Source organism: Colletotrichum destructivum, chromosome 1 (genome assembly GCF_034447905.1).
Source record: "Colletotrichum destructivum chromosome 1, complete sequence".
NCBI classification, from domain to species: Eukaryota; Fungi; Ascomycota; class Sordariomycetes; order Glomerellales; family Glomerellaceae; genus Colletotrichum; species Colletotrichum destructivum.
The window spans coordinates 2,279,436-2,298,539 of record NC_085896.1 but is presented as its reverse complement, the minus strand read 5'-3'; the positions used below and the strand labels follow the sequence as shown (position 1 = coordinate 2,298,539).

Below are 19,104 nucleotides of genomic sequence, written 5' to 3'. Positions count from 1 at the left end.
CGGGGGTGTGGTACGGCAGACTTTTTGTAAGCGACGAAGCCGGTTTGCTGAACCTGTTGGCGAGCCGGTGGGAATCGCCACGAGGCGAGCTATCTCTGTAGGGAGGGAGGGAGGGGGTTCAGGGGTTCAAGGCATCTCCGCATTGCATGCAGACGACGCATCACGCATCCTTCGTCATAGAGGCTCCTCTTTCAGGCCGACTTCTACAACGCTATCGGGACATTGGGATGTCTCGAACTAGTTACCTAGGTGGGCGGAGGATGAGAATCCTCAGGGGAAAGGGGGTGTAGGGATCCAGGGGCGAGCCCGTAGGAGCCGCCAAGCAGGGTGGCCGAACATCTGAACATCATTCTATCAAGTTCTTCGCACAGAACGTTGTCTCCTGGCGCCTGGGCTGATGACTTTAGGAAGGTCGAACTCTCCTATCCAAGACGATCGGGGTCCTTATACGCTAAAGGATCCTACACAGGTATGTATGAAATCTTGGCGGGCTGGGATCGGGTAACAACAAGCGGCAGCTCCCGCCGTCGGATCTTCTGTAACGGGTATCGATGAAGCTTGGCGAAGGATTCAACCAGCCTGGAGTTCGTCCCGTTTCCGTAAGGTGGTATCAGGAAAAGCGCATTAGCGGGTTGTGGACACGACCGAGTCATACTGGGGAGAGCCTGTCGAGGGGAGCCTTTCGAGGAGAGTTCTGCTTCTTCTGCTTCATCTTGAGTTATCTGGCCTTTCCCGTCATCATGTACTGCGAAGTATCAGTTTTTACGGCGAGGGGAAAAGGGGGGTTATGGCACAACCACATCGCCTCCATAAGTGCTGGTGTATCAAATGCTAAAAAGAAATGATTAAAAAACAAAAAGAAAAAGAAAAAAAAACCCCATGACAAAGGCGGTACTTGCTTGGTGAGGCAACAGGAATTGATTATTAAAGCTGAAAGAGGCAACTCTCTAAAAAGAGGTAGCCAAGGCTGGAGGGAGGGGAGGAGAGGGGGTGAGATGAGCAATGCTGTGCCGTGTAGACGCGTTTGCCCGAGCGGAGTGAGTATCCGAACGAAATCCAATCGGCGCAAGCACCGAAGCAGTGTTTCCCACCCATCGAATGCGGTTATTGCATCTTCCTTCTGATCTTGTTGGCCCGATCGAGCGAGCGCGCGTAACTGACTATTTTCATTCCTCTGCCGTTTTGCTGCTGTTCCATAGCTCTCTGAACATGCCCCCTTCTTGCTCCTTGAGCACGCGAGGCGCGCCCTTCTCGGCCACGTGCCCCTTGTCCATGACAACGACCGTGTCGCATTCCAGAACCATGTCCAGACGATGGGACACCATGATGATCGTGTACCCGTCGAACTCGCGCCGGATGATGTCCTGCATCGCGAGATCGGTGACCCGGTCGACGCTGGAAGAAACCTCGTCGAGCAGGAGGATGCCGCCGTCCATCCCGTTGCGGCTCTTGACGCGCCGGCGCAATACAGCACGAGCGAGGCAGAACAGCTGCTTCTGCCCTTGGCTGAACGAGTCTGCAGTGAGACTGCTGTCGATTCCGCCTCGTTCTTGGATCCCGTCGAGCAGCCCGACCTGCTCCAGGACGCTGAGACACTCGGATTCGTCGGCCACTTGGAAAGGATCGAGGTTTTCCCGCACGGTCGAGCCATCTGGAAGAAAGATGGCGTCTTGTGGTACGGCTATGATGCGGCGCCGCAGCGCGTCACGGTCGATCTTGTCGACGGGCAAAGAATCCACCACAATCCCGTTTTCGCTACCGGGGACTATCTCGAGCAGGCGGAGGAGCAGCAGGATGAGCGACGATTTGCCGCTGCCTGTCCGGCCGCATATGGCCACTCTTTCACCTGGGCGAATCGAAAGATGCAGGTCCCGGATGGCGAGATCACTCGGCGGCTTTGTCTCCGCCCCCGCGCTTGGTGTACCTTGAGGGGCCCCGTACGAGGCCGAAACTGCCTTGATCTCGATTGCGCCGTTTTCGGGCCAGCTTTCTTTGGGGATGATGTTCTCTTCGGGTCCGGTTTCTGGGGTCACCGTATCGCTGAACGTTTTGAGACGCGCCACGGCCCCGATGCTTGTCTCGAGCACCGTGTATGATTGTACAATCGTGGTCAGCGTATCGCCAAATGTCATGAGCGTAACGAGGGACGCTCCCGTGAAGCCGGAGCTCGTCCGGAGCTGGGTTGCCAGCGCCACGACGACGGTGGCGAGTATGACAACAAGCAGTTTCAGCGTCAGCTGTAACCAGCGCTGGATGATTGCGAGTTGGTAAGCCGGCCGCTGACTGGTATCTAGGAGAACGTTGTTGACGCCTATGTCGGATTCGATGAATCCCAGTGCTCGAAGCGTGGCTAGACCCTTGAGAGTATCAATAAAATGGGAGCTAGACGGGGACCAGTTAGTCGTCGTCCAAAGCCACATGTGTGTGTGTGAGAGAGAGAATGAGAGTGAGTGAAAGAGAGAGAGAGAGAGAGAGAGAGAGAGAGGTCACGGCTGCTTACTAGAGGGGGCCCTTTGCTTCGAGATCCATTATACGCAACTGCCTCGACGTCCGAAGGTAGAACGTCTGCACAACGTATAGAATTGCGACGAGAAAAGGGTAGCTAATGGCCAGCCACGGTGACGAAATGGCGATGACGGCCGCCATGCCCATGACAGCGAAACACAGCACCGAGAAGTTGATCAAGGCCATAGGCAACTCGCTGTCTATCAGAGCCAGGTCTTGGGCAAACAGGTTGGTCACCGTCCCCGTGTCCGTGGTGGCGAAGAAGCGCAAAGGTGCACCGATGAGCGTCCGCAGCGCCCGCTTGTGCAACGTCGAGCCTGACTGGGAGATCATGGTCTGCGTGCAGATCATGACAACCGCCATCAGAGACCCAAGGCACATGATTTGGAGAAGCGCATAGATGCCCATGTAGAAAGATCCCGAGCGTTTCGGGTTCGAGGCAACAACGTCTTCAGACCAGAACTTCAACCACACGGTGGGGAAGTTGGAGGTGAAGCCGTATGCGCAGCACCAGAAGAAGAAGACCGCAATGACCCACGTCGCGATGCTGCCAAAGTAGTGCTTGTAGACGGCAAAATCGCCCAGCTGACGTGCCTTGTCCGATTCCTCGGCCGCAACCGAGACTTCCGTCACTGCCTGCGCCAAAGGAGTCGTTTCGTCGGCCTGAGTGCCGTCAGCATCAGCATCAGCATCAGCCTCTGGTTCGGGGCTTTCCTCGGCCTCTTGGATCTCCAGGCTCTGCACATATTTTCCATTCGTCTGGAGATCTGCAAAGGAGCCTTGCTCCACCACGGTGCAATCGACACCGAGTGCGATGATATGGTCGGCCAGTGGCAAATGCCGGACGGAATGCGTGCACAGCACGGCCGTGATGCCTCTACGACGGACCATGCCATCGCTACCGAATACTTTGCGGAAGACGTGTTCTTCGGTCGTCGCATCGAGGCCGCTGAGGATATCATCCAGAATGAGGAGGTCGGTCTCCAAGTAAAGAGCACGAGCAAGAGCAACTCGTTGCCGCTGGCCGCCGCTCAACGTCAGACCGTTGCTTCCGATGTTGGTGCCGTCTCCCTTGGGGAACGTGGCAAAGTCGGTGGACAGCATGGTGGCTTCGATGACTTGGCTGTAGCGCTGGGGGTCAAATTGGGAATGACCAACAATGTTGGCTTTGATCGTGTTGTTGTAGAGGAAAGGAGACTGGTCGCAGTATCCGATCCTGCTATGCTTGACGCTCATGAGCACGTCACCGGAGCTGACCGGCGTTTCCCCGAGGAGGCCCTTCAACAGAGTCGACTTGCCGGACGCCACAGGGCCCACGATGATGGTGAGTGCGTGAGCAGGAATGGTGATGTCAATATCCTCCAAGACGTTCTTCCCCTCAACCCAGCCGAACGAGGCTTGTTTCGCCTCGATAGCCGCTGTCTGTGGCTCCGGGTCTGGGGTATCAGCGTGCTTCTCCAAGAGAAGCGGAGGGTCGGGCGTTTTGCGGAAGTCGACCCGGGTTTCCTTGTCGAGATAAGCCTGAATACGACCTAGGCAGGCGAAGGCAGAGACCATTTGCGGAATCGACTGAAAGAGGCTTCCCAGGGGACTGGCCAGGAGCATCAGATATGCCATGGAAGTAAAGATGCGTGTGACATCGAGGGTCTGGGAGGTTACGGCGAATGCCATGACGGGGCCGAGTTGGGACGGCGTGTAGGCAATGGTGACGGCAGCGAGGAGCATCAAACGCCACTTACCACCCACACTGAGCTCCTTCAGCCGTAGGCCCTGAACCAGGGTTTCTATGGGGCCAGACATGGCCGAGATCTTCAAAGCCTTCATGCTCGAGATGGCTTTGGCGGTAACCCCCACTCGCTTTTGAATCGAATCCATCCAGAGCGTCTGGCGTTTGCCGGTGAGTCGGGCCGTGACTGTAGAGGCGGCGGTGCAGACGATGACGACAATGACGGGTGCCACGAAAGCGGCACCGATCTGACGCTGGAGCAGCCAGCATGCCAGGGCGACCTCGACCGTGTTCGCCCAATACTCGTGTAAGGGCAGGAAACCCATCTTGACACGCTCCACGTCGGCGTTCATGAGGGTCAAGGCGGCGGAATCGTCTGCGGCGGACAGACTAATGGTGGTCGTCTTGCGATATACGGCAGAGGCCAGGGTCGCTCTCACCATGTGTACGAAACGCTCCTGGAAGTACCAGTACAGCGACAAGGAGGTGGTCATGCCAAGGTAAATGAGCATGGCCGCACCTATGAATCCGTAGCCCTTGTTGGGCGAAGAAGCTCCTTCGGGCTCCTGGAGATAGTTGAGCAGGCTCTCGATCATGAGGGGTTGGCAGAACTTGAAGCCCATTTGACAGAGTCGCGGCACGATGGGGAAAATCAGAGGAGCCGCGAGCGTGCCGGCGAGACTCCTGAGCAGGGCATGCTTGCGGCCTTGGGCGATGTTTCTCTCCAGATGGGGCGAGAGCTTGGTGTACAAGACCTCGGCGGACATTGATTGGTCGAGGGCATACAAGTCGCCGATGGTGAGCAGCTTGCGGAACCCCGCGAGCAAGAGATTGTTGACCCAGAAGTAGGTCGAAAGGCTGATGATGCCAGTCGTCACCTCCGGACTCTGTTGCGCTTGGAGATTTGCCCGGGGTTTCTTGCGAGACTCGAGCACGAGAATGGCTGCTTTGACGACGACAGCGGCAACCGAGATACGAGCTTGCTGCAGCTCGTTGGTGGAGGCGGCGGACGAGAGCCACAAAGTCCTCGCTTGGGCGACGTCAAACAAGATGGTGACCAGTAGGTAGACGCCTAGCAGCATGGAGGGCCGTGGCGAGCGGAGATGCTCCAGGAACGACAGTAGAATCATGACGAGGGCGACGATGAAGGCCATCGCATCAGAGGCCACTCCGGACTGCGAGGACCAATAAGTGCCGCGGCCCGACAAGATTAGTTGGCCGAGTCGGAGGCCGGTGTAGACCACTACCAAAGACTGTTTTTGGGCATCAGAACAAGTGTGTGGGAACAATCGATGTTTTTGTGGTGCTCACAAGCTTGAGCCATTGTAGGACGACGGCGTCGACGACCTTTTGCTGGCGGAACAAGTGGGCAAGGCGAAGGAATGCAGCGGCAATGAATATGGATGACGGGACAATTGACAAGACGACCTGTTGGAACTTGAGGGTGAAGTCGAAGTCATCGCGGCAGCCGTGGACGACTGGGCCCAATGTGTCGTCGTTTAGACAGGAGAAGCTCATTGAATCAGGTGCGGCGAATGCGGGCGGTGACAAAGCGCAAAGTCGAGCAGCAGCAGCGCATCGGTGTTGGGCAAGCGGCTATTGACTGGGTGATCTGGCGAGGCGGCGAAGAACCCCCCTTTTTATCGATGAGATGCACTTTGTGCGGCGTAGCAGCAGCAGCAGCAGCTGTTCGAACCAACAGATCCAACTGTCTCTTGCAGGAGAGGAGAGTCAAGAAGGGCCGCCGCAGCGCAGACAGAAGAACCGCTTTCTTTCGCCGTGTGTTCCAGGGATGCTGTCAGCCACGCCAGGGCCATAGCACGGTCAGGCTCGATACGGAAGGAGCGTTGCGGAGGCCCTGCATGTCACCTTGAGCGGATGGATCCATTGGCCGGCCGGGGGGGGGGGGGGGGGGGGGTGAATCGAATCCCAAGGGGACGGTTTTGTCGATAACAAAAGTCCCTCTTGCACGATTGCTACCCATGGAAACGTACGAGTTGTTGTCGGCAAGATCAGAGACTATCGGGGATTCCGAGGCGGAAGGGAGCTCTTGCGCGCGAAGCACGCGCCGCATTGCACTGGCGGCTCATTGTTATGGGTGCAATTCACATGATGCTTGACTCGACCGATCGATGTTGGGTTGTGGATGTGGATGTGGACGTTGGTGTGGGGTGCCACAGACACAGCAGAGAGCAAGACAACGGGGTCAGAAGGTCACGTGCTGATAAAGAGACTGGACGCGCTTATGTAATGTTCTTTCTTGACTGGCCCACCACAGCCACAGTCACGTGGTAACTGTTCCAGCAGCTGGTACCCTAAGGTAGGTACAAGTAGGCAGATGCGAAGAAGGAGGCAGTCAACAATTCGCTTTTCATTTTTTCAATCGGCAAGAATCTCCCCAAGATCCAATTCCGCTGGGCGTTGCGCCACCTTTGATGAAGATACAGGGAAGAAGCTGTACGAGGGAGTAGGCTGTGGAAGAATCTGTGCCGGTTCAGCCTGCACAGCGTAGGTGAGCGCTCTCTGGACGGACGGCCACAACCATACTACGTCCCCGGACGGATGGAGGTCGACGTAGCGGACACCGAGACCGCAGTGGCAGGGCGAGCCGTTTGGGGTCGGCCTGGGCCGATGGAGGGGTCTCCTCGACGATGTGAAGCCAAGTTGGAATTGGGGGTGTTAGTCGACGGCGTTTGAGGCAAACATGACAGGTGTAAACACACACACACACACTTACACACACCACCCAGTTTTACCCGGAGGTTTGTTTTTAGCGCGGCGGGCCGTGACTAAATCCCCCGGGTGGCATTCACCGATGGGTGTGCACCCGGTCCCACGGCGATCGCTAACTCGAGATACTTGTACAGCGGTACAAAAATACATCTACCGATAGACCCCCCCCCCCCTCCCCTCCCGACACAACACCACAGCAGGGATGCAGCCCCCCCCCCTTTTTTATTATTACTATTTTAACAACTCCTAAAGAGTTGAACCATCCGTTCGCGCGTGGGGGGAACGACGACAGCTTAACAACTCATTCATCATTAACCCACTATTCGTCGTAGGGGGAGACTGTGACCATATGGACTCTGGTCCATCTAAATAAAGGCCCCCTCTCCCTGCCTGAGACGCGGACATCCTCCCGCGCCAGAAGCGAGCCAAGAGAAGCGCAAGAGAATGGTTGAAACGTTCATCGCCAAGGCCCCAGCGCGAGACACCCACAACCACAAGCTTTTTTTATACCTTTTTTTTATTTTTTTAATGGCATTTTATTCTCCTCCCATTTTTGTACTGTACCGCTCACGAGCAACGGCAGATTCTATAACACGCTTGGTCTTGGCTACCCGCAACATATGCCCGCACCCGTCGCCCTTCCATCCCGACCAGATCCAAAACCCGCCAAGTTGCAGCCAAGTCTTTCCGGGCCACCGGCCGATGGGCGTCGCCAGACGTCCGTGACTGAGCCTCAATTGTCATCCCTCCAAAATAGACATGATACTACTTCCTGGCGGGTCATTGACGATGGATGGACTTGAGGAGAGAATAGAAGAAGAAGAAAAAAAGGGGGGGTGGTGTGTGAAGTCGAATGACATGTCTTCGTCCCGTCGTGAAAGAAGTGTATATATAATCGAGACGAACGCACAGTCGAGAAGGATTCCCATCTCTCCACCACCTCACCATCCGCTCATCGAGTCTCTCCCCAAGCTTGACCTTTCATCACCAATCGAAACACATCGCTCGGAAAACCCACACTCTCTGCTTCGTCCCCCCCTCTCCGCCACTTGCAAGCACAAGACACTCCCCCGGAAATCAGCCAATAAAACAAAAAATGCGCGCCGTCCTCGTCACCATCCTCGCCCTCGTCGCCGCCTCCGTCGCCCAGGCTCCCGCCAACCCCTATACCGGCCCCTGCACCGACGAGGCCTGCGGCGTCGAGAGCGAAAACTGCGACGCCCAAGGCCGGCAATGCTTCCCTTTCCCCAACATCGCCCCGGCGCTTCGCGAGGGCTGCGTCTGCGGTTCCGGCTGAAGGGGGCCAGCAGAATGAGCGGGGTGGGGGGGGGGAGAGCTCATCAGCCGTGAGCATAGTCCCATCCTGTCTTGCCGTACGGGCCTGTCATCTCATCGTCCGGTGCAGGTTCTGGTTCGAGTTTGGCCACGTCAAGGCGCTGGGCCCGGCCCGTGGGATAGACTTTTGGGGATGAGATGGTTTGGGCAAATCAGAGGATTACATGTACTCTGGCGTAAGAGTCGTTAGCGTGATCAGCATTTCTTGCTTCAATAGACGGCGTCGGCGTTAGGTTCAAGATGGGCGAATTGAATTGCCTCTGAAATCCCTTCTTAACCCCGAGCCAGTGACCCAGTAAAACAGGGCCGAGGGGGTCCAGCTCTCTGCACAACCATTTGCCACTCGATGTGACAACCTAATGGTACCTGTACGATGTATGCCATCCATGGCCGGGGCCGCTTACATCGTAGACAGCAGAAACCTGTAGCCCCACCCACCGAGTCGCAAACAACAAACAAACCCGACTCTCCCCGCTGGCGGTTTGAGTCAGTTCATGCGCGGGTAGAAGAGCCCGGCCTTTGCTTGACGGACATCACACCGAGTCCACCCTCCCAGGCCGGGGGCCGGCGGCCGATGGGGGAGCCAAACACTCCTTACGGGAAGCTTGTGCCACGGACCGCTGGGGGGAGGGGTAGACCCCGGTTGAAGCCACAAGTGCGGAGAGACCGTGTGGTGTGGATATCCGTGGAGATGGCACGGGCCGGCCGAGTGGGCTGACTTTTTCGACGACGACCAAGAAACACCCGTTGTAAGTAATTTTCATCCGTCTCGACGTAGTTTTGTAGAACGACACAAAGGGATCGTGTCTGCCATTTGCCTTGTGGGTTCTTCCGTTACCGCCGCTCTCGGTTCCATTGCCACCGGCTGACTGACTGCATTAAGTAGAGACTTATGAGGTGTAGATGCAAGTCTCGTCTCGTCTTGCTTCTTCTCGCTATTTCGGTTCGTGGTGCTCCGAGAGACCGCGCTGCGCGAAATTAGTCTATGGAAATGCTCAAGGCATAAGTAGCCAGGTAACTGGTGAAGAGGAAAAGGAGGAGCCATGAGCAAATTAGAGGCCGGCGTTATGAGGCCCCCGATGTGGTGGGGCCGGACGGCCGACCGGGTGACTCGCGGTCCGGCGATCCAGCCCGGCTTCGTCGGAGCAAGGCGCGCGCCCAACGCAGGTACTTGCACTTTGGCTTCTGAGCTACCAAATCCCTTGTTTGCCGTCTCTTGCTCGAGGATCCTTCGGTATTTCGATACAGCGAGCGTGGGCAGGCAGAGTCGTCGGGGCGCCTTCGGGCCCTTGGTGACAGTTGACATTGTGCAGCAGACGCGGGTAAAAAAAACACACAGAAATAATGCGACGCGTCGAGAAAGCATCTCGGCCTCGCTGGTAGTAGGTAAGCCAACATCCGCAGAAGATAAATCTCCTAAAGAATCGCCAGAGGCAAGACGACACAACCGCGTTCGGCGAGCCAAACGCCTGATAAAAAGACACGTCGAGTACCCGAGACGTCTGTGGCGGCGACTTTACGCCGACAATACGTGTTCTCGATTCATGATTGGGGTGACGAATGCCACAACTCGAGTACGTCTGCGCTTCGAGAGCCGACATGTCGGTCCCAGGAACTTGACTCGAGTCGGACATCACCCGGAACTCCTCCCTCTTCCCAAAACGCCTGTGTATATATCATCTATTCGGTATTCTTATATCGTGTACGATCGAGTGGAATGTCGAAAACAGGTGGTGAGTTCCTTTTCCGCACGCGTTTGTCAGTTAGCAGCAACTTCGATGTCGAGAACAGCTGCACAGCAGGTAGCACGAGTCTGAAAGGGGCCTTGACAACGCACCGCTGTGTGTCCATGAAAACCGACGAAGGTCCACATCATCATCAGGCTTGATACCACTTACTTACCCCCAGGTATACCAGCTCTTGTCGAAATTCTCTCGGGTATCAGTACGCGACCTGCGGGATGGGAAAGCAATTCGAGTGACGTGACCGGGTCCAAGCTTGGCCAGAACACAAAAGTAAAGAGAAGAGACTCTCTTTTCCTCTGGGAGATTACCGCCTCGTCGCGCATCAGCAGGATTTTTCGCTTATTGACTGCCTTGCTTCTTTCACACCGGTTCAAGCACGGGATCGACGAGACCTTCGCTGGTGACTGTTGTGGTCCGAAATGTGGCACAGCACACACACACCGTCGGGGCCGCTTGATGCCCCGGGGCCTTTTTTTTCTCTCTTTCTCGGCCTGGGTTCATCTCGTGATAAGCGCCCACCATGAAAATTTGCACCCGGGACGCAAGGCAACCAGGCAGCCCTACTTCTGGGGATTTGCCCATGATTGAGGGCCTTTTTTTTCCCTTGCCAACGAGGCAGATTTCGTCGGGGCGACCTTGGGGAGGCCGCAGCAAGGCAGACTCCGTTGGTTGCCAGAATGCTACCTACCTTGGCCCGAACTCATGGCCGGACGGCCACAGACCAAGGCCACTTCTGAGGCGAAGGGGGGGAGAGGTCCACGAACGCAAGAAGCCCAAAAAGACGAAGAGAGAAATTTCCCAGATTTGTGTGACGGCGCTTAACCCCACGGTTGGGGTCCAACGTCACAAGCGCCCATCCATGCCTTGGATTCCGCAGTTGCCGGGGGCCATCGTCATTGTCGAGCTTTTTCGGTCTGCCATGGAATTTTTACACTTTGGGGAGGGGAGACGGGTTGCTTTTTTTCTTCCACGCCCTTCTGAATTCGATGGCCTGCTCGAATCGTGGGACAAGGGTTCCTGTTCCTAGTATCGTCTCCTTCATGATCTCATCATGACCATCGGCAGCGGTTGCGCCTTTGCAAACCACTTCCGACCTGACAGCCAAAAAAAAAAAAACCCACATCATAGAGTCAATTAACCCTGCAGTAGTGGTGGTTCCGATCGGAACGGCATGTACTCTTCGTCTCATGTGCCTCTCATGTGCCTACACGTGCTGCTTCCAGTCCAGCCGCTCAGATAAAAGGCCGGTGGTCGCCCTCACGAGACCGGGCAGAGTGAAAACACGAGGGGGACCGGATCCAAAAGCAACCTCTCTGGACTCGGGCGAGAGGCCATAAAGGTATATCCAGATTCATGCCACCTGTGTAGGAGCACACCGTCTCGCCACTTTTAAATTGGTGTCTCATCCGCAGCTCCCATCTTTCACAAACACTTGCAGCTCTGCAGATAGGAAGAGAAGCCGGTCACAACTCATCTTTCATCTACGTTGAGTCCGGTGCCTCTGCATGATATAAAAAGCACATCCGAAGAGGCCCTCGCTCTCTTCCGCGCTCTCCCCGGTGGCGACCTTTTGCAGAGGGGATGGGTGGCGCGTTGGCGACATGCAGACACCTACTCGCCTGCTGGTAGCCCCTGAGTTTCAACTCTACAAGTCGCAGCAGCGGATGTTGTCTACTCGCACTCATCACGCCCGCGACCTCCTCAAGGAGTGGTCGCAAGCGCAATTGTGTCGGCCCCCCTGTGCCATCTGTCGATAAACCCATCAGAAAGGGACATTCTCTTGCCGCGTTCAGGGGGGCTGGGCGGGTCATTGCCTTGCCTCCCTGCTGCCCAGACAGGGCGACGTAGGGCGTATACTTACGCTGCCGGCCGCATAGAAGTACAGACTGCCGAGTTTACTTGCCATGGTGAGCGGCGCGACCTGTCACTGCTGCATTGCTGTTCGAATCTCGTGAACAGGAAGCGAAACTTTTCGCTGACTTTCTTTCTTTTCCTCGGCCAGCGTGACTCATTTCTTGAACTGATACCCCTATTCCGGCTGGTCGAGAGAGTTTTTCTCCCCCACCCCCTATCACCCTACCTTCCAAGTACCATTACGCCATGTGTCTCGCCGCGGGCGGTCTGTCCAGTGATGCGAGTCTCTCAGATAGGCTCTTGCCTCACTGACGGTCCGAGCTGTCCATAGCTGATGATTGATGTCAGTGATTTGTGGTGTACTCTCATCGCAGATTAGGGGCATGGCTTCCACTTAGTACTGCTAGAAGACTGATAGACACCAGCTGTGAATCGTGACACTCCAAGAGCAGTGATGAAACCATCAGGTGCCGAGGGGAATCTAGAGTAGCCAGCGGGCCCCTGGGCCTGCCCTTTGGCCTTTACAAGGGGCACGCGTTAGGGACATCAAGTCGGCGTCAGGGACATCAAGTCGGAGCATATTCAGTCTTGAATCCATCGCGTCGATGCATCTCACTTGGATGGCCGCGTGTAAGCCATTCACTCGACCCGTCAACTGGTGACAAAAACGCCGTGTTTAGTCCTACTTCTAGTATGTGGTGAAAAAAGAGCTTCAACAATCGAAACGGCCAAAGGATTCGCCCCGTGTCCGTATCTGAATTGCATTCATTGTTGTGTTCTTCACCCCTGAGCTGGAACTCCCCTTTCCCATTCCTCGTATCCCTTTCTTTCCTTTTATCCTACTTTAGAACACATTTACCCATTTCGTTTGCTGAACTCCCTCCGTATGATGTAAACCCCGGCCATGTTTCGACGTCGATTGCGATGCTGTCCCGAGGGGGTCGCGCGGCGGTGCGAAGACTGAGATGGTGGGATGAGTTGCCCGCGGATGGACAGTTGCCTAACCCCGAAGAGTAAGGCGAACCTTCTTGGCGTTGGTTTTGAGGCGTAATTTTATCGATCCGGTATTGTTGACGCCGGCGTCGGGCTCGGTGGTGTTGTGTGCGGGTTCCCCACGGGGCGTCTCATCCATATGCATGTGGTATATGTGAGCCTCTAGAGAATGGCCGCGGCATTTCTGTCGCCAGGTGCAACGGTAGAAGGGGCAGCTCTGCAGACTGGAGTTGGATTCGGGCATCTTGGCCACGAGGCTTAGGTACAGTTTCGAAGAGTTGAGAACGTGCTTGGGGACAATAGATGTCTTTGAGGGGGTGTGGGGAGAGTGATACTGAGGTGATGAGGACTGGTGAGTAAAGCTCTGATCGAATGTGGGCGGAAGGGATCTATTTATTCGCATTCCCTTGCGCGTCTGTCTACCAAAGTCCCCGAGACTCTCAACCAGGAGAGAATCACGGTGTGGTGTTGCATGCAGATAACGACTATTAGGGCACCAGCCTCCAACAGTCACGTCGAACGGCCCAGCTCCGCGACGCTTGGTCGAGTACATTGCCTGCCGCACGGCATCTGGCCCTGGTTCCTTGGGCGTGTACACTTGAGCCTCCCAGCTGGTCAGTCTCGGCCGGCATCCCGGCGACGTACCACGCGCTCATCTCACGTCTACTCGGCAACGGGCTGCGGGCTGCGGGCGGCTGAGCCCTCAACACCCTGGAGGAGGCTCTGAGGATCGCACCATTCTCATTTACTTCATGGCTCTGCTAAGATTGCCGGGGGTTAGATCTGCGATAATGCCTCCTCGTCACGGACTTGGGGTGTCGTGGTTTGACGTGGGTCAACAAGGTGAGTTGAATGTCGGAACAGGTCTGCAATACAACAGCCAATGATGAAGGCAAGGGAGACGGAAGCGCTAGCAGTTTTGTGATCCCAGCAGCCAACTCAGCATCCACACACCTCGACCACGCCGGGGGGGCATCCGCTCTCTTCCTGTTGACTCCTTGCTTTCTTTCCTTTTTTTTCCCTCTTGCCCATCTTTTCTCTGAAGATTCATAACCGAAAGTTCAACTGGCAGCCAGATGATGCACGGGCATCACGGCTTCTTTGGCGTGCAGTATCCGAGTCTCTGCTTCGCCAGCTCGAGGCCAATCATTCCCCTGTTGTCGCGTGTCAGCCTTACAACGCCAGAGATACGCTTTAGTCTCGAACTGGTTAGAGGTTGGTGTTTGTTTCCTTTTTTTCTTCTTTTTTTCTCTCTTTCACCTGAACTTGACCGCTAAGTCAACCGCTCAAGGCCTCGTCGAGGAGTGGGCGCATTCGAGAATAAGGATAGGCACTGCCAGGACGCATCCGACGGACTACCTGTACAGGCTCGAACTACTATGTACAGTACTTGCTCAAGCGGCAGGTGTTCGTGACAGGCTGGCCCCTCCTGGGCTGATCAAGCCGGGCCCGGGGAACCAAGCCCGGCAGGCTTTTTTATGGGTCGGGACAGGGGGGGTCATCCTGACAGGTCCGTCCGTACAGAGTACATGTGTACATCGCAGGCCCATCGTGAGATGTGAGATGTGAGATGGGAGGCGGGACAGCAGATGTCATTGCAGGCGTGTGCAACTGAAGTGCAGTGTGAGGATAGAGGAGTGAAGATTGGAAGTACCGTAGCTGAGCTGCACATCGTAGTGTGAGGATAGAGGCCTGGCACAGACGATGACACGGCCTGACTGAGGAAGAAAAAGCAACGAATATTGGCAGGGTTTCCAGCATCCGAGGGGGGCCAATCTAACATTCTTCCTTACTGGGCGAGTTCATGTCTCAACGGCACTCGATACATCGTAGTGTTGGAAAAATGGGTTGATTTCGAACCCACCCCTCCCTTCCCTCCTCTTTCTCCCTTCCCTCCTCTTCTCTCCCATCCCTCCTCTTCTCTCCCATCCCTCCTCTCCTCGCCCGGTCGTCCTTTAGCGAATCCCTGGCTTCTTCCCCCCCGTCGTGCTTTCGTGAAGGGTCTGGCTTACACTCCACTCCTAAGTCAATGTGGATACGACGAGAACTGCTAATATGACGATCGCACGGTCGGCCCCCCCAGCTACTTTGCCCAGCCCTGGGAATGGATCTTCCATGCTAAACTCACCGACTAAAGCCACACTGTTCTATCGTTTCATATTTCATTACTTCGTTGCGGCACGCTTTGTGAGGGCCAGTCTCATATTTCCGGCCCCGTCTATCGCTTTGCCGTCATGCCATCTCGTGATGGCCGTGAGTACTACGAGTTCCTCATTAGCTTGCACGTAGAAGCGAGCATCTATCGCCCAAGTAAGTAGTACGGTAGCTGCCGGGCTGCAATCCTTCAGTACAGAGTACAGTCATGTGAATCGGGCCAGGAATTTCTATGCCCCGCACCCCCTCCCCTACCCCCCCGTGTCCCGTCTTGACAAACAGAACCAAAAGGAGCGAGGCGGCAACGGTATCGATTGCGTGCATAGTAGGCTCATTGCGCCCATTTTGGATTTGGACCTCCACAGAAGACTTCCGAGCCCGAGGCAAGCTGCCTACTTGGGGCAGAAGGCCCGATGGGACGACGATCCATAAGCAGCGAGTGAGTGCACACAAAAAGTTTAATCAGACCTCACCTCGCGCCTCACACCTGGGGTCTGTCCTGGCCTTTCGAAGTTTGGACTTTTGCTGCAGATTCTCTCGGCTTTCGGCGGCGTTTCCGCAACGGTTCGCCTGTCTTTTGCCATCCTTGCCCTTAATGTGTCTCATCCTCTTGTTACTATGCATACTGTGGTTGCAGGCAGATGTTTCCCCCGTGGGGCAGGCAGAGTGTGTGAAGGTGCAGCAGCCACAGGTAACTCGGCATTAGTACATCTGGCTGCTGCTTACGGACGTATTCCGTTTGCTTTTCACTACGATGGCTGACGAGAGCAGGGCTAGTCGGGCCAACCTTGCGCGATAGGATACCTGACCCGCACCATATATCACGTCTCACATCCTACCTTTTGGTCCACCCCCGCTGTGGATGGGCCGAGCGCAGCCGTCACCCGGTTCCATAGTGCCGGGTCAGTCAGTAGGTACTTGTGGCGAGGGAGAGGAATACGCTTCGGGCCGACGGAAGAATGACTAGACCTCCCTAGCCACCACAAGCGACGCTAAAGCACGCCGTTCCCGCGTTGGCTGTCGAAGAAAAGACCTTGCGCAGCTCAAATAAAAATGTAGCACCAAGTAAAATAAAAAACGGTTTTAATCGGGCTTGGCCATTTGCTATTTGGCACGGACAAAAAAACTGCCTGCCCGGCGGCCGATATTCTCCGAGGTATATGGGGCCGCCACGACTTCGCGGCCCCGAAGTTTGTCCGGTCGCGGCCGATTACGTCCACAATAGTCGGCGGACTCGCCCCGCCGTAGCCGGCCCAAGCTCCCATCTCGTGACAGAGAGCACGGGCCTGGCGAGGTTACTTGCAATCTCGGTGGCGTAGGAGAGATCCAAGGTCGGATCATGATGTTGTGCTGGACATCTTGGACGTACGATGTAGAGGCATCACACCTACCACTATACATGTAACTACCTGGTGGAGCCTCCGCCGACACCACGTTGGCGTTGGGTGGTGGTGGTGGTGGTGCATGGATGAAGACGTGATTTCTTTGTCCAGGTGGCTCAAGCGTATCAAACATGGACCAAAACCAGCAGGAAAAGAAGAAGATTGGCTTGATCCCACGCTTTGCAATCTGTCTTGGCCCCGGTCGTGGCTTCGCCAATGTGGAGAGTATTGCACTCGGTGAACTTGTGAAACCAGGATTATCTGCCCTCCGTGACTCATAATCCCAAAACTTGCCTTGTCCTATCAGCCCTCTCGCTCAAGGTCGTCCGCCCGGGTGTTGAAGCAGGAAGGCAATGGTTGCCGGGGTGGCCACTCTCAATATCCTCGAGAGGAACGGCCTGGCCGTCCGTACGGGCCACCGACTGTCCGGTGCCACAGGCCATGGAGCGAGCGGTGAGCACAGAGTAATCTCCCAGAGGAAGAAAACGTCGTCACGTCGAGTCGAACCCGCACGCGTCCAGGCAGCCGCATCTGCCAACGCAGACGTGTTCGTCGTGATCACCCCGGGGAAGGGAAATGATGGACGGGAGCCCCCAGCCTTCCCATTCGACAGATTAACGCCGCTTTATTCCTTATTCTCAACCTGACGTATGCATCTCAGGCGTGCCCCACACTGCCCCCGACATTCGTCAGCGCAGGGCACTCCCTTCCCCCCTAGGCCTTGTTCAGGGTTTTCACACATTGAATTTCGCTCCATCTGTGGGTCTCAAATGTTCATCATCGACAAGATATCAATCAGTGTCTGACAGAATGGACGCTGCTGGACAGCCCACACCGCCCCGCCAAGGAGGGCGTATCGGGATAGATTGGGACCATCCCACGTGTCTCTCCTCTTGGGCGGGCTCGCGACCGGCATTCTCGTGGAAAATGCTGGGGGCGGGGGGGCATGTGGACCGGGATCGGATTGGGCGGACGAGTGTCTTCGGGAGGCGTGTTATGGGGATCGCGTTTGCGATTCCGCGGGTTCTGGCCGTTGCCACTGGTTACTATCATGGCCTGCGCACATGGCAGCTCATGGTGTAAAGCATGGGGATGCATGTGTGTCCACTTACCGGCCATCCGTCCCCCCTCCCCTCTGACGAACTCTACTGGCCCAAGGCGTGCCTCTCTTCGGCTTCATATCCGGGAGGCCACGCTCGAGTGATGTGGTGGTATTCTTAGCCGCCAGTAAGACTACACCCCTTATCTACACATCACTGATGAAGAAAGTCATGCCTCTTCCCTTGCCACCACCAACCCTCCTCGTCTGTAAGGTGAAATCGAGTGCCCGGAAGCCCCGAGACACGCTTTCCGTCGCGTCGCTGACGATCCTCATGCTCTTGTCCGCCAGTCTACTACGATTCGTGAACAGACGTCTACTATCAACTGGACATGGCCGGTCAATTGAGCCAAGAGCCAAAAATCGGTGCAGGTCTCGACCTGGGTGTACCTCAACACAGTCTCTTTTGGTCTGAAATGCCTCTAAAGACAATCCTTAGCCTCGGCCGCACTGGACTTGGTCGTGGTGGTCACGCAGACTACCCAACATCCTTGGTCCAGCTGATGACGGTTTCCGTGTCGTTCTCTGCCCTTCGAATGTAGATGAAAAGCTTTGGCAGACCCATTTGATCTCCTCTTTACCTCCTTTTCCCGTCATGTCCCTTCTGTTCAGTGCAACTCGCTTATGAGCACGCGCTCCTGTACTCCAACATATATTGCTTCCTTTCCAGCAACAACTCCCTGTTGTGTAACTCCAACTTGATTGCTATCCTCTTAGTCGACATCTGTTCCGTGCTCTCTCATCCCTTTCGTCCAAAGTCCAAAGTCAATCAAAGAGTGGATAAACAGAAACTACTGAATAGTGCGCGCTAATGCCTGTTGTGAAAACATACACTCGGCACGAAGACATACTGCCCAGCATGCAACAACGCCTTAAGAAACGCATGCGGGGCCGGACGGCCCCTTCTGAATCTCCCCCAGAACCGTGAACCTCTCGACCGCCACCTGGATCGTCGCGTCATGGTCGATGGTCTGCGTCAGGCAAACATCGTTCATAACGCCGCGGGCAGGTTGGGCCTCTTGTCCTGCACCTTGTAAGCCTCGTTTACGACGCAACCCTCCCTTGAAAGATCGAGGATCTGATGCGGGGTGCATGGCCCATTGGCCTCCGCTTGCTGGAGAGCAGCCTTGCTGTTCCACGGCTTGAGCTGGGCAGCAACGCTCCCTCGCGCCCTCTGCCGATCGCATGAATAGAAAGGCATCTCGTAGTGGTCTTCTAACGACGGTTTCCTACGTAAAAGAAGAGTGAGCAAACGAGTACACACTGACGGGCGGTAAATAGCACACGCCCAACTCTGGGTAGCTTTCATTTAGCAAACAAAGGCGATGGGCCACCCGAAGAGTTTCGTGTGTTACAGCATATGAATGGTATGATAGGACGCGTTAACGGAGAAGGCTGCCGGGGTGAGATGCCCTCCAATAGGTGCGTGTAGTCGTCGAGAGGGTGTAGAGCGCACCTCTCGAGCCAACAGGACGCGCGTGTGCCGCAACGACAACGCGGGGTACATTTCCACTAATGTGCTTTCGTCGACGAGCCTCAAGAATGGGCCACCAGCATCCAGTTCACTGCATGCAGATT

The 19,104-nt window shown here is 55.8% G+C and overlaps 4 protein-coding genes across 4 annotated transcripts; 1 reads left to right on the top strand and 3 right to left on the bottom strand.

Annotated features, from left to right (window-relative positions):
- Positions 1–899: 899 nt before the first annotated feature.
- On the bottom strand, positions 900–5,945 carry CDEST_00706 (Putative AAA+ ATPase domain, ABC transporter type 1, transmembrane domain-containing protein). Its single transcript, XM_062916865.1, has 3 exons — positions 5,543–5,945; positions 2,501–5,484; positions 900–2,382 (listed from the first exon to the last, which is right to left on the bottom strand). The coding sequence occupies exons 1-3, from the start codon at positions 5,747–5,749 to the stop codon at positions 1,167–1,169; spliced, it is 4,407 nt and encodes a 1,468-aa protein (XP_062772916.1). The 5' UTR covers positions 5,750–5,945; the 3' UTR covers positions 900–1,166.
- A 2,115-nt stretch (positions 5,946–8,060) lies between these two features.
- CDEST_00705 (uncharacterized protein) lies at positions 8,061–8,261 on the top strand (the record flags this gene model as incomplete). The annotated part of the gene is made up of 1 exon (XM_062916864.1): positions 8,061–8,261. The coding sequence occupies one exon, from the start codon at positions 8,061–8,063 to the stop codon at positions 8,259–8,261; it is 201 nt and encodes a 66-aa protein (XP_062772915.1).
- Positions 8,262–12,561: 4,300 nt separating this feature from the next.
- On the bottom strand, positions 12,562–13,294 carry CDEST_00704 (uncharacterized protein; the record flags this gene model as incomplete). Its single annotated transcript, XM_062916863.1, has 1 exon — positions 12,562–13,294. The coding sequence occupies one exon, from the start codon at positions 13,292–13,294 to the stop codon at positions 12,899–12,901; it is 396 nt and encodes a 131-aa protein (XP_062772914.1). The 3' UTR covers positions 12,562–12,898.
- Positions 13,295–18,398: 5,104 nt separating this feature from the next.
- Positions 18,399–18,620, bottom strand: CDEST_00703 (uncharacterized protein; the record flags this gene model as incomplete). The annotated part of the gene is made up of 1 exon (XM_062916862.1): positions 18,399–18,620. One exon carries the CDS (start codon positions 18,618–18,620, stop codon positions 18,399–18,401), a length of 222 nt encoding a protein of 73 aa, XP_062772913.1.
- Between the last annotated feature and the right edge of the window lie 484 nt (positions 18,621–19,104).

What these genes read in the sequence shown, in the direction of transcription:
- CDEST_00706 (XM_062916865.1), bottom strand. Translation starts at nt 5,749, where the DNA reads ATGAGCTTCTCCTGTCTAAACGACGACACATTGGGCCCAGTCGTCCAC. An exon ending in TCCTACAATGGCTCAAGCTT is followed by an intron (nt 5,485 to 5,542) that starts GTGAGCACCACA and finishes GCCCAAAAACAG; the next exon opens with TCTTTGGTAGTGGTCTACAC. An exon ending in GAAGCAAAGGGCCCCCTCTA is followed by an intron (nt 2,383 to 2,500) that starts GTAAGCAGCCGT and finishes GTCCCCGTCTAG; the next exon opens with CTCCCATTTTATTGATACTC.